General features: G+C 34.2%; 1 protein-coding gene across 1 annotated transcript; it reads right to left on the bottom strand.

The window, feature by feature from the left end:
* Window positions 1-153: 153 nt before the first annotated feature.
* On the bottom strand, window positions 154-5,191 carry LOC121771739 (BEL1-like homeodomain protein 2). Its single transcript, XM_042168600.1, has 5 exons — window positions 4,805-5,191; window positions 3,460-4,656; window positions 2,577-2,959; window positions 1,906-1,966; window positions 154-861 (listed from the first exon to the last, which is right to left on the bottom strand). Exons 2-5 carry the CDS (start codon window positions 4,600-4,602, stop codon window positions 448-450), a joined length of 2,001 nt encoding a protein of 666 aa, XP_042024534.1. The 5' UTR covers window positions 4,603-4,656; window positions 4,805-5,191; the 3' UTR covers window positions 154-447.
* Window positions 5,192-15,826: the final 10,635 nt, after the last annotated feature.

The raw sequence follows: 15,826 nt of genomic DNA, 5'->3' as shown, positions 1-15,826 counted from the left end.
ATTTAGATAATACCCATGCATGTAGTGAAGGGTGGTTAGACTACTAAGTACTAACCTAGTTTAAACTATATTTAAATTATGAATCATGTGTGAAGTAAGTAATAACTCATCGTGTAAATAACAATTAAAAGATCCCAAGCAACTCAATATATATGACATGCTAATGTGATAGTATATTTTTCAATAAAATGAAATACAAGGTTTACATGTACGTTCAATTCAAATACCAGAAAATAAAAAATAAAGATCCAAAACTTTCAACTATACAATTATAATAAACGTTGTAAACCTTGCTATCATCAGTTTCTACCATTCTCATTATAAGTTTCTCTAGAGAGAAAAAAAAAACTAACTTGAGACAAAAATAAAAAGAAAGAAATATGAAAAAAAACGACAAGGGTTTAATTTTCTTATTAAAAGCACCGGTATTTTTAAAATGAAAATTAATTAACAGCCCCCAAAATCCCTAATAGAGAAGGGACTCTTCTCCGGCAAGTTTCCGGCGTGACGAAGCCCTAGGGTGAGCGAAACGTCGCCTGCGTTGGCCCCAAACCTTATGACCGTGGATCCGATATTATCAGCACTCCCCGCCACTTGGCAATCATCGGCCGCAGCCGAGGTAGAGGCGTTGTTGGCTTGGTTATCCGTGTAACACTGCCTATTGATTCCAATGAATGAAGGGTCGTTTTCCGGTGCAGTGCTGATGGGTGGCGGAGGGGTGGTGGTAGGCGTTGCGCTGCCACTGCTTTGATCCCGCTCTTGCTCGTTGCCCTCGGGCTCGTCTTTGGCCTCTTGCTGGTACATCTCCTCCACCATGGGCTTCCATAAACGCACCCTCGCATTAATGAACCAGTTCGACACCTGCAAAGGGCAGAGCCTCGTTAAAACCTCTATCCCGAGACGTAATTTACTAGCACATATGTGTGAATCGGAGCCAATAATGCACATAACAATATTGTTGCATTTAAATTAGTAGTAGTATTATATTTTTCTATGTACAATCAATTATAATGAATCATAGTACAGACAGAATCTAGATAAAAATTTCAATAATGATCCACGACTAGGAATTAAATGTTGTTATTATTACACAGCCAGCTACATCCTCTATATTCATTCAGCTGAGGAAAAGACAAATTCGAACTAGACTTATTAAATAAGTAACACTAGCTAGCCACTTGAAAATTGGCAACTTGTTGCTATTCTACATAAAATATGATACTACAAAATCATCCTCTTGTCCCTCATCAAACCAATTACTACTACTATATAGTACATGCATTGTTAGTCCAAAATTTGAATAACAAGCAAGTAGCATATCCATCAATACTATTTCATGACATGAAATGAACATGTAAAACAAGATATAACCTATACTAAATTAACTTTTCTAGGGTTTATGGAACTAAAAGTGCAGAAATCACTTAAATCAAGCATATATTTTGTATGAGATTCCGTTATGTATCTCTTTGCATATACTATATAACATTGATGATCCCAGATTATTGTTTTGCATTTTTATGTTTGTGAATAAGTGGAAGAAGAAAAGGCTAGATAACATCTTGCCATAAATCCCCAGTACAGTTCTCATCAGCATGAAAGGTTGAAAGACATTAAATGTTTTCAACGTAAGAGAGAGAGTGAAAGCTGCAAACTTTCATGTCTCACTCATCTGTACCATAACACTGCACTTACTATTGGCAGCGGTTTTTTTCTCTGTATCAGAATTTATGTCTTTGGGGAAAAGCATCCAAAGAAAAACACTAAAAGCTGCCAAAAAATAACCTTGGCTTTTCTTCCTCTATTTACTACTTCCTACATTATTTTTTTACTGGGATCACCACCACCACCGCCCAAAAAAAAATGAAGACAATAATTATTTAAAAAATGAAGACGAGGAAATACCTGGTTCCTTGATAGACCAGTCTGTCGGGCCAACAGATGCTTATCTGCATCGCTTGGGTACCTGAGATAGAGACCAAAAAAGAAAACGACATTAGATTCCATCTTCTTACCTAAATGAGATAAAGAGACTCCCAACCTTTATGCATTGTGTTACTCCTTATATTCAAATTATAATTATATTTTTAGTGATAAATTTGTGCATGGGGCGTTGCGATCTAAGAGAGAGAGAGAGTATACAACAGTTGCAGCAATGATGCAGAAGGAGCAGATGAGTAAAGCGGACTGCCGCGCTCTCTGCTTTCCTTTTCACTGTACATCCCTATCGTTTTTTGTCTCACACTAAAATATTACTTTTAACTATTTATATTAATTCAAACCTTTTGTACCTTCTTTCTAGCTCTATAATCCAGATGTAAATCTAGCCATATTTTAGTGTAAGTTTGCATGAATAAATAATGGCGATGAAAGGGGGGGCTTTATCAGCTTTTTGGAAACAAAGGAGAGAAAAAGAGAATAATAAAAAAAGAAAAAGTTGTAACAGTAGTAATATAGTCTTATCATAGAATTCTGCAATAATCATTTCTTTGTAGATTGATTACTAACCTAGCTAGTTACTTCTTCTCTTGATCCAATAATAAAGTCTATACATAGAGATAGAAAGAGAGACGTACGGGTGCAGAAAATGTTCGAAAAGCCACGCCCTCAAAATGTTGACCGATCGCTCGGGGAGGCCCCTCTGCGGCCTCCACGCTTCCTGCTCCATTATTCCCATTTGGTGAAACGCCCTCTGCTGCCGGAGGCTCTGGTCCAGCATCCGGAGCCGGGGCGTTTCCCCTTTGGTGACGCCGGACGTCCCAGCGTCCTTCTCCCCGAGCAGCTCGCAGCTGTGCTTGAGCTGCGCGGCGATGGCGTCCTTGAGGCACCGGAAGTGGCGGGACATGGCCTTCTGTGCGAGGGAGGTGTACGGCACCGCCGCGCCGAAACCCATCACCATGTCGAATGAGTTCACCACCATCTGCATCTGCTCGCAGTAGTGGTTGTATCTCCGGTCCACCTGCATAATATAAATTGAATGAGTTCACATTTGATTTCCTATATTATAATATAGTAGTAGTATGAGGAATAGAAAAAAAAAAGAAAAGAAAAGCAAAGCAAAACAACTCACTTGTCAAGTCAACTACTATACATATTACTATTAAAATGAAATTTGATTTTGGAAGCATTAAATTTGGTGTGATGGTTCACTTTCACCTTCCTAAACAAATGGAGGGAGGACGACTAGTTTTTGGTGTTGGATCAATTTTGAATGAGAGGGAGGGAGTGAGAGTGGTTAGCCACACTATATGAAATGAAAATCCTGTTTGCCCTAATCACACGCCACTAATTATCTTAATAGTGAGGTATGGTAGGTACACTTTATTTTAATTGAAATTAAAATTAATTAAACAACTCCGCCTGCCGGCAATAAAAAAATGGCGGAAACTTGCCGGGGAATTTCACGACTAAATTAAGCAGCCACGATTGAGTTAATTTAATTAGAGAGAGAAGACATACCTCGTCAAGCATAGATAGCAGTTTGACCTTTCTCCTTTGATGCTCAAGTCTATCAGCAGCGGATAAGGGAGGATTATCCTTGGATGAAGAAGAAGAGTTTCCGCAATTGGGGTTCGAATTAGGGTTTCCAATTCCATCGCTGGTATTATTCTGTCGCCGGAGCTTGCTCTTCTTAAAATGGCCTCTCCCAACGCTGCAGAACTCCTCCAGCAGTTCCTGCGCCGCCTTAGCGTATTTAGAGCTCCGGAGCATATTCACCGCCCCGTAGGGGGAGGTCATCCCGCCGAGGTTCTTCAATTGGTACTGCGCCGGAATTGAGGCGGCGGCGCCTTGGCCGAAGAAGAGCATGTTCCCGTCCCCCATCCTGAGCTCCTCGGCCTTGGCGGCCTCGAGGTGCGACGACAGCGACAGCGAGAGCCCTTGCCCCTCGACGATAGGGTTACTCTCGCTGCCGCTGCCCGGGAGCCACGTGAATTGCTCGAATCCGCCGCCGTGGAGGGCCGCGGCGGAGGATGAGGAGTGGTGTGGAAGCAGCATGTGGAGTGTGGAGGAGGTGGATTGGGGCGGCGGATGAGAAGGAGAAGGCGATGGCGGCGACCTTGGCTGCTGCTGCTGAGGGTTCATCAGGAAAAGCTGCATGGCTGCTGCTGAATCGGCATTAATGCTTGGAATCTGATGTTGTGGTGGATGATGAAGGTGTTGATTTTTTGTTTCGCCTAATTCTGCCCCAACAACCATCCCTTGCCGCGGCGGGAACCAATCCGCCGCCCTCGGATTCCGGTAGCTTTGAAGAATCTGGCTCTCCAGCAATTCGGTGGCGGTGGCGGCGCCACCTCCGGCGGATGGGTAAGTGAACATCTCGGATAGCATACCGGGGTTCTCATACACGGCCTCCTCCTCCATACCGACGAGAGGCGGCGGCGGTGGCTCGAAGCCTTGAACCCGGAGCTTGTCGCGGCGGATCTGCTGGGCTATGTGATGCTGCTGCTGTTCCTGCTGCGATCTCTCGAATCCATTCGAGAAACTGAAGATGCCTTGATGATAATCTTGTGACATAGAATTTGAGAGGCTTTGTTTGTCCACGAATTGGAGAGAATTGTAGTGAGAGGTAACCGGAGGCGGTGTTGGTGTTGCTATTCCCATATCACTATCTCTATCATCATCATCATCCTCTATCTCTTCAACCTCCTTGTTTTTCTAAACAAAATTGAAGATGTGATCAAAGAAAGAATCAAGAAGAAATGAAAAAAGAAGAGGAGAATAAAAAGGGAAAGCATAAAAAAAAAGAAATTGATTGTATGAAAAAAGAATGAAACTTTAGTAATTCATGTAAACACGTACATACCTCTTATAGTTGCAGGCTGTAAAAGGGTGTGAAGCCCTCAGACATCGTTTTCTTCTTCTGTGGGATTTCTAGAAACAAAAGAAAAGATAAAATCAAAAGGAAAAACAAACCACACTCTTGAATCTTGAATTGTTTTTCTTTCTCTCTCTGTCTGCTGTTTCTGAGGCTGTCGTTTCTCTCTCTATCTTTCTCTTTCTCTTAATTTGTAGTGCGAGAGTGCTGTTGTTCTCTGCAATCGCCTTCTCCAAAGAGAGAAGAACTAAAAACAAGTTTTTTTCTTTAAATTAAAAAGATGTCTTCTTGTATGAATATGAATATATATGCATAACCTCTCCTCTCTCTCTCTCGCTCTAACTTTCTATCTCTCAGAAAATGCAGATGTAGGAGAGAGAGAGAAGAGGTCGCTATTTCTACTATGCCTCTTTATTTTATTTAATTAATTATATTTGTTTTTTAATTAAAAAATTATTCCTCAACTTGACGAAGAAAGTTAAATAGAGTTTCGTGATTCAGCTGAGGACAAAGATACAGACCTGATATATTAATCAGGATTTCGAAATGACGAGATCGCCCCCTTTCTGTCGTTAGGAGTTGTCAGCAGATTAAATTCAATACTACTGTGCACTAGACTATAAATAATTTTTATATGAAAATTATCCTTAAATAGTGACGTACTATAACATTTCTTTTTAATACTACTCCTATTATTTAAAATTCATGCATATAAAGATTGTAACTAAAAAAATATAGTTAAAAAAAATTTAATTAACAAACATAATATTGGAGACTTGGAGTACTACTTGGTATATGTATGATCAAATTGAAGATTTTAACTCAGCCACTTAAATTGGTGTGGAATTGGATATTTGGGTTCAATAAAAGGAGTACTATACTATGTGGACGAACTATTGAGTTCACGTAAGTTGAAGAAGGTAGTTATTCAGTGTCTCATGCAACATTAGAGAAGTATTTTAAATAAATGAAGATAATTTTCCCTATGGTTTGACCTAAAAAATTATACTCCATCCCATCTGTCCCATAAAAATATGAGCATGTGATATGACACAAGAATTAAGATAAATTGGTAAAGTAAGAAATAAGAAGAGAAAAATAGTTAAAGTAGTGTTAGTGGATAGTAAGACTCATATTTATTAATTGAGATAATTTTTCATAAATGGAATGCACATATTTTTGTGGGACGGACAAAAATGGAAAGTGCACATATTTTTATGGGACGGAGGGAGAACTATTCATAAATTATGATAATTTTAGAATTTAATCCTATTTATAAACGATACCGAGCAGCCACCAAATTCTTTTATTTCTGAAGATAGTTTATTCCTATATGGAATGTTCATTTATAAAGGTTTTACTTTATACTACTCCATCCGTTCCTTGTTAATAGAGACATTTCTTTTCGGCACGGAGTTTAAGAATAGTGTGTTAAATGGATGGTGAAAAAAGTAAGAGAGAGTAAAGTAAGAGAGATGAAGAGAGAATAAAGTAAAAAGAAGAATTACTTTTTGCTAAAAATATAAATGACTCAATTAACTTGGAACTTCCCAAAATAGAAAAATGACTCTATTAACATGGAACGGAGGGAGTACTAGATAGGAATTGTGGACTCTCAGTTTTTAAGAAATCTAGGAACTAAATAGAACAAGTATAAAGTTATTTTATTGGTATATTGTCAGTCGGTTTGTCTACACAACAAAATATAGGGATTTTGTACTCAATCTCATGCATCTATATATCTCATCGATCCTATTGTCAATATTTTTAATTTTCACATTTTTTTAAAGTTGATGGTTGATAATTCAGTTCGATATAGTAGTACTCCGTACAATTTTAGAAAAAAACATTCATACTGTTAAAAATAAAATTGCTGAACATCAAACTGCATACGATTAGACACAAATATGCATAGCACAAGATTTTCAACTTGATAATTTATTCCCATAATTACTGTTTTTTGCTGCTCGGAATTCGAAGATCCATTAATTTTATGTTTATTTTTGTCAGTTTTTTTCATTGTAGTTATCATTTATTACTTTGACATTCCAATTGGTTCAATTTGCTGATTTCATGGATAATTGAATCATTTGATTTGATCTGAAAATTGTGAGTTAAATTTGATTCAATTGGACTTATTTTCGATTATACAAAATTCTAGATGGATGCAGCTTCCTTGCTACGATGACTGAGAATTTCAAATTTTCATAATACGGTAAAATTCATTGTGGGTGTCATGACTTTATTCGTTCAAAATAACTTTTTTAGTTTTAACATTAAAGATAGATTTTACATTTGCACAAGAAATGGATTAATGGCAATAATTTTCTTTGTTAGAATAAATATTAATTTGAGTAATAAAAACTACTCCATATTGATACCAAGAAAATGGATCAAATTCTACATGGAATTTAGTGAATGTTCGAAACATATAATTTTGAATGGATGAAGAGCTCCACTATATTTGAGTTGTTCAATTGGTCTTTTTGTAAATAATGAGTTGTATTAAGTGGATATGGGGTTATGAAAACTGATACACTTTTTCATTGATGGTTAAAAGAATTAAAGTAGAATCTATTTTTAGTGGATGAAAGAAATATTAATTTTATTTGAAGTAACTGTTACTGTGAACCATTAATTCAAAGTTAGGGATCTAACTTTTAGAAATTTAATTATAGTGAACAACTTCGATTAAAAAAATAACATTTATTCTTTTGCAGTAGTATAGATATAAATAGTGAAATCATATACCACAGTAAATTGTAGGTCAGATAATATCACCCGACATGAATATAAACAAATTTAATTTTCTTTGACCCCTCATCAACACAAAGGGTACCGTGTACTCTCTTGTAATAAAACAGAGGAGCATGGATAATTAAATTTATCCAAACGTGAAAGTCAAAATAAGATAAAAACTCAGAAGTGAATATCAGTAAAAGTCAATATAGAATTTACAAAAGAGATTGTTTAAGTCATAACTGATCAATTCACTAGTGAAAAGGAAAGTTTCGGTCTATTTGAAGAGTTAATTTCAATCAATTCTCTTCATAAATGAGAAAACGAGTTGCAATAAGATCTGAGTTAGATGTGGCAAATATTAAAATTTCAAACCTAGTAATAGATTTAGATATAAAAATATCGCATGTCAGCACAAGTTTTTAGTAGCAGTAGTGGAAAGCGGAATATTATTATACGACAACAACGGATTCTAGAAATGAAACTCGGGTTGGATATACGGTCAAAATAGAGGCAATGCGATGACCGTTGCTTATAACTGATACTAGTAAAACAACATACTAAAAGATAGTATAACAATAAAACATGTACTTTTTCTATGTTTCAAATTTTATTACTCAGCAAATGTTACTTGAGCTTTTATATTAGTACAACAATTTTTTATTTTTTATGACTAATATTATTAAAATATTATTGGACACAGAACTACGTCAAGTTTGTTTGTTCGATTAAAATTATGAAATTAAAATAATATCAATGCCATGTAGGCATGAACTACTAGCTTTATGCTATCGTACAAAACAATTTCATATACTAACTTAATATTTTCTATTTCGAAAGACCATGAATCTATTAATAGCGAAGTCTTCAAGAAACCAAATAGGAGTATATTAGTTTAGAAGTCATCGATTTTTTAAAGTTGGAATAATTTGAGGAATTAAGATTCGCATGAATTGTAAAGTTTAAATGGCAAAAGTGTCATTTTCTAATGCGCTCTATTTGGTAATCAATCAAGTAAAAAGGTCGTTTCCCCCCTAATAAATGATGTAAATTATAAGCAATATAAAAGACTTGCAGACAAAGTCAAATGCATTATTAATTAAGACTATATATTATGAAATCCATGTATAAGAATTGGTCCTTAAATTGACGTATCTGCCCTTTTTGCCACCAAAACATGACACCAACATTATTAGATATATTGTCAATAAGTTACACTGTCAATTAATCACATTATTACCCCTGAACCTCATTTTCTTGAGGTATTTACATATATAAGACTGCAATTATACTATTTAGTATGCATATAACTGAATTAGGTGGATGCCTTTCAATTCCTATAATACGGACACGTGCGATATATGTTTATAAATATAGGTGAAGATTAATTACAATAACATATTTCACTGATTTATAATCAATGCGAGTGATTGGAAATTATGAAATAATTTTGATTCGATAATTTAATATGAATGATAACCAAAATAATAAGGAAGACGGTATTAATGTGAGATATATTAAAGTGAATGGGCAAATAACTAAAAGAGGAAATTTTATATAAAATTGTTTTAAAAAAGGCTATAAAAAAGTGGATAGAAAATAAATGCAGCAATGAGTGATTGGTTAGTGGCACGTGGAAGAAAACTGGCCGTGGCGCTATGGAGTTTGGTTTGTATAATGAAAGAAACATGTAACTGATTTGCCGTTTAGCCAATGCCCAATTTAACATATTCATATTAAAATCTTTCTCAAACCTCTTCATTTCAACTGCCACTTTTTCTGCTTCATCTTTAAATTTGCAACTTCTTTCATTACAACCTCAAATTCATACCCAACTAACTTCATTGAGCTGGCTTGGAAATAAAGTAGTATTTGTTTCATAATTTGAACTATCCAAAGAATAATAAAAACTCGACCTATGTGCCTCGAAATGAGGTCAAATAATTAGGGTGTTTCATAATTTGAACTACCCAAACCTAAAATCAAAATAATAAACACTCGACCAATGTGCCTCGAAATGAGGGCAATTTATTAGCGATGATTATTTACATGTATTATGAAAATTATTTGGTAAATAAATCAATCCTAGCTGTATACAATGTGCTAGAAGATCTTCTATGGTTTTTTCCATATATAAAAACATATCATGTATTTAAGGTGCTTGATACAAATATTTATACATGAAATTAGGCCAAATTGCTAAATAAATTACGACAATTGGTCAAATTTTGGCCAGTCACACATTTTTCAAAATCTGAAAATTAAATCACTAAAGATGAAAATTTCGCAATTATGTTATCCACCTCATTTCAAGATATGCGAAGATGTGGCAACCGATATTTTTTTTTGATAAAAGGAAAAATGTTCAAGCCATCCGAGGAGGCGAGTACTGGGACACAATCCTCAGACTACAAGAGCAAGTCCCATCTAAGCTAACAACATGAACAAAGCAAGGCCATAAATAGCGAAGCCATGGCTCTAAGTACCAAAAACAAACCCCAACCCAGCGCTAAGGTCTACCTGCCACCGCAATCACACGGGCATACCTTATCATGTGTTCTGTGCACCCATCTAGGTACTTAATTAATATCGTCCAAGTTATCCATCAAAAGACTTGGATGGGTTCTAATATGTTGCGGCAACTGTTATTAATCACTTCTTTAGGTTGATAAATGTTTATGTGGTGGGTGAGGTGTTTAAATCGGCTGACACATCTTCGCACATTTCGCCGGAAATGAGGCAGATAAACAAAACCTTTATATATATTTGAGGTTATGCAAATATTCCGTAATTTGAGGATCCCATATGCATGTCATATAACTAAACATAAGCTGCTTTCTTTTAATTGTTGTAGTAATATAGGTTGAATTGAACCTACATAGTTATTGTTTTCCAAACGTGAAAACTAAAGATAGAGTTGAAATTAATTATATGATTGGATCATTTATAACTAGGCTCTTCTGAATCGAACCAATAAATATGAATATAGGGCGGCGCCCCTTAACCAAAATGGAAGTAGTAAAGATCCCTTTTACGAAAAATTGGTGAAATAATGAACAATTTAGAGAGAATAGATTAAATTGTGCATTTATTGGAAAGACATATAATTAATGAATTAAAGAGAGCTGGAAAATGAAGTTTCTCATAATAAACCTGCACAACATAACTCCCATATCATATCATTTTGTCAGCACATCAATACTGAAAATGACTAGGAAAAACAAATTTGTCTTACTGAAGCCAAATAATAATAATTTAATGAATATTAATTGGACTTCTAGCTGGAAAAAATAAATTGCTAATTAATATTATTTGACCCTGTCTCTGGTGCATCTTTTCGAACTTGGATCTGACTATAATCCAACCTATTCACTTTTATTCACAAGAATATATAGCCTTTTCTATTCATAAACAATGTCAGTTTTATTTAGAATAACAATCACCACTGTACGTGACAATTCTCACTAAAAACTGTCACTCATAGTGAGGGCTAACAATATATTTTACTCCAAAATACTAGTAATATTATTACACAGCTGCCAATTTCAGTCAAATTCCGGTCCTACTTGTAAATAAATCAGCCACTTGATTGTTTCTTTCAGCAAAAAATGGTAGTAGAATTGAGGCGTCGCAATAAATACATGTTACACAAAGTTGGAGACATTTACACTTCATTTAAAAATGTTGAAACTAGGAGGAGGGGTTGAAAATTAAAGAACTATGTGTGTGTGTGTGTGTGTGTGGGGTTATAAGTTTTGCCTGAATTATTTTGATTTGGGATTTATAATTGGGCATGACTAATAATAACTCGGTAACAGTCCAAAATTCAAATTTTATAAATGATCATGGCAGGGACTATAGTTTCATCTCTAAAAGGACTACTTGATAAGAAAGAAGACACTATTAATTATTGACTGAATACTGATTTCTTGTATGATTTTTTTTTTGTTTCAATCCTTGTTTATCGTCAGATTAAACTTTTTCAGTTAATCAAAAGCTATACTTATGAGTATTACTTTCTGTTATATAGTAATTACCTCGTCTATCTATTTACACTTTACACTTTCCCTTTTAGGACTAGTATTTAATTTTTTTTCCAATTAGTTATCCAATTCACAAATTAGTGCAAAGATAGTAGAAAATGAAAAAGACGATAAGAACAATCCTAATATAAGTACATAAATATTTTGAAAACATATTTTGCCATAGCTTGAGTTGGATATAAGACCATCCCCATCCGTGCTCTTGCCAACGAGCACGGATGTGGGCCCGCACCCACTTTTACTCCCTGCTCTTAGGCAAGAACACAACACCCACATCTGTGCTCTTCCGCAAGGACAAGCTCAAAGATCCCACCATTCTATTATTCAATTTAAATAAAAAACATTTCCACAAAATTAAAATGCATTAAAATATCCTGAATACTATTACAAATTACAAAAAAATTAAAAATTACATAATTAAAATCCTAAAAATTAAAAAGTACATAATTAAAATCCTAAAAATTAAAAATTACATAATTAAATTCATAAAATTTAAAAAACTCACTACTCGTGGCCGAATTTCGCCCAAATGTGTTTGATTAGCGGCGAATTGATCTAGTTGGTCGAGGAGGAGGGGCGGGGTATTCGTGGTGACATAGGCTTCATAGGCGGCACGATATTGTTCTTCGTATTCTTGTTCTTCGCGCTCCGCTTTCGCAATGAGATTGGTGAAATCCATTAGAGAGGGTTTGAGTGAGAGATTAAGATGTAGATAAGTTGTATGAAAAAATATGAACGAGAGATGAATGGGGGATGATTTGATGTGAAAAATGGATGATAAATGTGTGTATTTATAGATGATTTTGAGAATAAAAAAAAAAAAAAAAATCAAAAAAATTCCAGAAAAACGGTAAAAAAACGGCCATATTTTTGGGAATCTGTTTTTTTTTTTAAATTTTTGGTATTATTTTCAATTTTTAAAAATGAATTTCCAACGAAAATGCCGTTGGCCAATAGAACGCGCCACGTCAGCTGCTCGTTGGCAAGGACGTGCTCGATGCATCGAGCAGCGTCGCGCCATCGGCGAGAGCGCAGCGGCAGACAGCGGGTGCCGTGCCGCTGGCACGAACGGACGCCGTCCTTCAACCGCTGCGGATGCTCTAAACTCGCAATAATTATCACCCAACAGTACATAAAAATTTAAGGTTAATATATGTTTGAGCAATTGATTTTCATTTTTAGTCTACAATTATAAATTGGTATGTAGAGCTAGCAAAACGTGTGGATTAGATCGTTATCGAGTCAATTCGATAAGGAAACAACCCAATAAGCTAAGGTCTAACTCGAATCAGACTTGCTAAGGAAGCTCTTAATCCGAATATGAACCCAACCCTAAATAATTGGTTCAAAATAAATCAATCCGGTACGAACACAAACTCAATAAGACTTGACTCAAATACCATTAGTTTTGTGCTTGTTCGAGTCGATTTTTGTATTGTGTCAAAATTTATCAGATCTATAGATCAATTTGGTTGTTCTTAATTAGGATTTTGGTTTATTTAGTTCAATATTTTTTCATTAGACATTGATTACAGTCAGGTATATTATAATTAGTTTCACTTTTATAATAAATAGTTATAAGGTAATAATTGTGATAGCACAAGACATATGGCCGTCTGTTCGATAATTTTATGATGAAAATTTATATTTTGGTGGGCTTATATAATTATGAGTAGTCATTGTAGTTATACATATTTAGGTCATTGGTATTCATTGCCGTACGATCTATCACAATTGTTGGTTAATTTTATTTGGTTACAGTCTTTTACATTTTGGTCAAATAATGTAGTAGTAATAACTATCCAATGGATAAAATGTTCAAAAATATAAAATGTTGGTGCACTTATTATTTTACTCAGTAATTGTGTACAGATGATTGAATGAGCCATCATATAATTAGAATGCTGAAATAGCAATTATCTGCTGTAATTAGTTATTTATTGACGTTCCAGTTATCTTCCTAGAATTAAAAGAATAATTGCCATTTATGAGATTAATAATTCACAAATTTGTTAGTTCGTGCTGAGCCTGAACAGTTATTTAAGGTACCTTATTGTTTGTCAACTACTACTAACTAAAAAATTTTAAATGAATCACACCTGTGAATAATTCACTAGCACAAGCTACCTAAGTCAATTAGAACATTTGTTTTTCCTTCTGTGGGGGGTAAAGATATGTATTAAAAAACTAAAATCTTGATACAACACTTCGCGTATTCCGTTAATCAATGGGTTAATTATATATATTTTTTATAGTAGCATTTTTTTGATAAATTTACAACAATATTTTAAAATTTTTGATCTTTCAAAAAATTTGAAATAATGGTTTTGAGTAAGAAAGAACATTTCAATATCAGAAATAAGAACTGGATAGCTATAGTCAACGTGGATAATCAATTCAACCATATTTTGTAAAATCATATTAAAACAATTAATTACGAATTATGGCTCTACCCCTCTATTTGGACAGAGTTGCTAAAAGGACCTATTATTCTGGGGGGGGGGGGGGAATCCAATTTCCAAAATACTAGTAGTAAATATATATGGCTTAAATAAGTTGTTTTTTGAATATTTAATAATTTATTTCATTTTATTATCATAGCTTAAGTAGTACAGTAGTATAAATTAAAGAATAAGAAAAAATAATGAATGAAAAAAAGTGAAGGTGGGTCTAAACTTTTGTCACCGGGTTGGTGTTGTGACTGGAATTTGAAAAAATAATCGTGCAGTATCTAAAAGATTGAGTTATGTTGAATATATGAGATTGAATTGTGAATATGTGAAGTAATATTTGATTATTTTTGAATTAGGTTTTCTTTTGGGAGAGAGATTTATATAAATCATTTGTTGTTGAGGTAATTATTGATAATTCGTAGAATTGGAATTAGGATTGATTTAGAAAGTATAGTAAATTACAGTTTGCAACTACAAAGCAGATTGAAAGACGACATGCCAACCCATCGCTTCTTCCATCTGTCCATATATTGTCACGTGAATCTCACCCCTTTCCTCTCACACGCTTCACTGGACCACTCACTTTCAATAAATCAAATATAAATATATTTTGTAATCATAAAAGAAATAGCAATGATATTCATGTATGGCGAGAAAAATCGGTCAAAGGGTATGTGATGGAAAATCAGTACTCTCTATAATAATATCAATAAAAGAATAATTATATAATGTATAAAAATAATACTATAAATCATAGTAATAATAAATAAATTGATGTTTAGATATCAAACGTTGAATTTTTTTACCATTGCAGTAATTTTTGCAAACGCAATATACTTTTAGTAAAATAATCTTATATCTATAGTCTATAGACATTTCAAAGTTTTAACTTTCCATAATATTAAAATAATGATGATAATTAATTAAGTAATAAAGCGGTCCCATTTGAATCTACCGCCCGCCACGAGCCAATATATCTTGGCCCCTCCTTTAAAAGAATCTATACCCACAATCTATATTTTTAAAAGAAAAAAGAACCACCTAATTTTTCAGATTGAGAAGTTATGGATTGAATTTCAATTGAGAATTTGTGTACTATATAATTATTTGCCTTAATTATTTCTTAATCTACTTTGGTGATCTTGACAATTGACGAGATTACAAGGTGAAACTTTGTTAAGCAGTCATCACATCAAATCCCCATCAAATCAAAATTTGACGAGATTACATTTATAATGTAGACGTCACCACGGTTCGGGAACCGGCGGTTCACGGTTCGGAACCGCCGGTTCCGGTTCGAAAAAAAATGGAACCGGAACCGAACCGGCCAAGGATCGGCGGTTCCGGTTCCGGAACCGTGAACCGCCGGTTCACGTGAACCGCAGAACCGTCTAGGTTTGCCCGGTTCCGGGCCGGTTCATCCGGTTCGGCGGTTTTTTTTTTTGCATTTTAAATTTGTAATTCAAGTAAAATATGTAGATATATTTGCATAAATAAAATTAGAATAAAGCGATGTTCAAATGCAATTTTATTGATACAAATTACAACTTTAAAATTACAAATTACAACTTTAAAATTACAAATTACAACTTAAAATTTATAAATTACAACTTTAAAATTACAAATTACAACTTTAAAATTGCAAACTACAAACAACTTTAAAATTACAAATTACAACTTAAAATTTACAAATTACAACTTAAAATTACAAATTACAACTTATTACTTAACATTACAAATTACAACTTTAAAATTACAAATTACAACAATTACAA

The sequence above is a fragment of the Salvia splendens genome, chromosome 16 (assembly GCF_004379255.2).
Source record: "Salvia splendens isolate huo1 chromosome 16, SspV2, whole genome shotgun sequence".
In the NCBI taxonomy this organism is placed as follows: Eukaryota; Viridiplantae; Streptophyta; class Magnoliopsida; order Lamiales; family Lamiaceae; genus Salvia; species Salvia splendens.
Note: the sequence above shows the minus strand (reverse complement) of the source record. Positions and strands in the feature narration are given on the sequence as shown.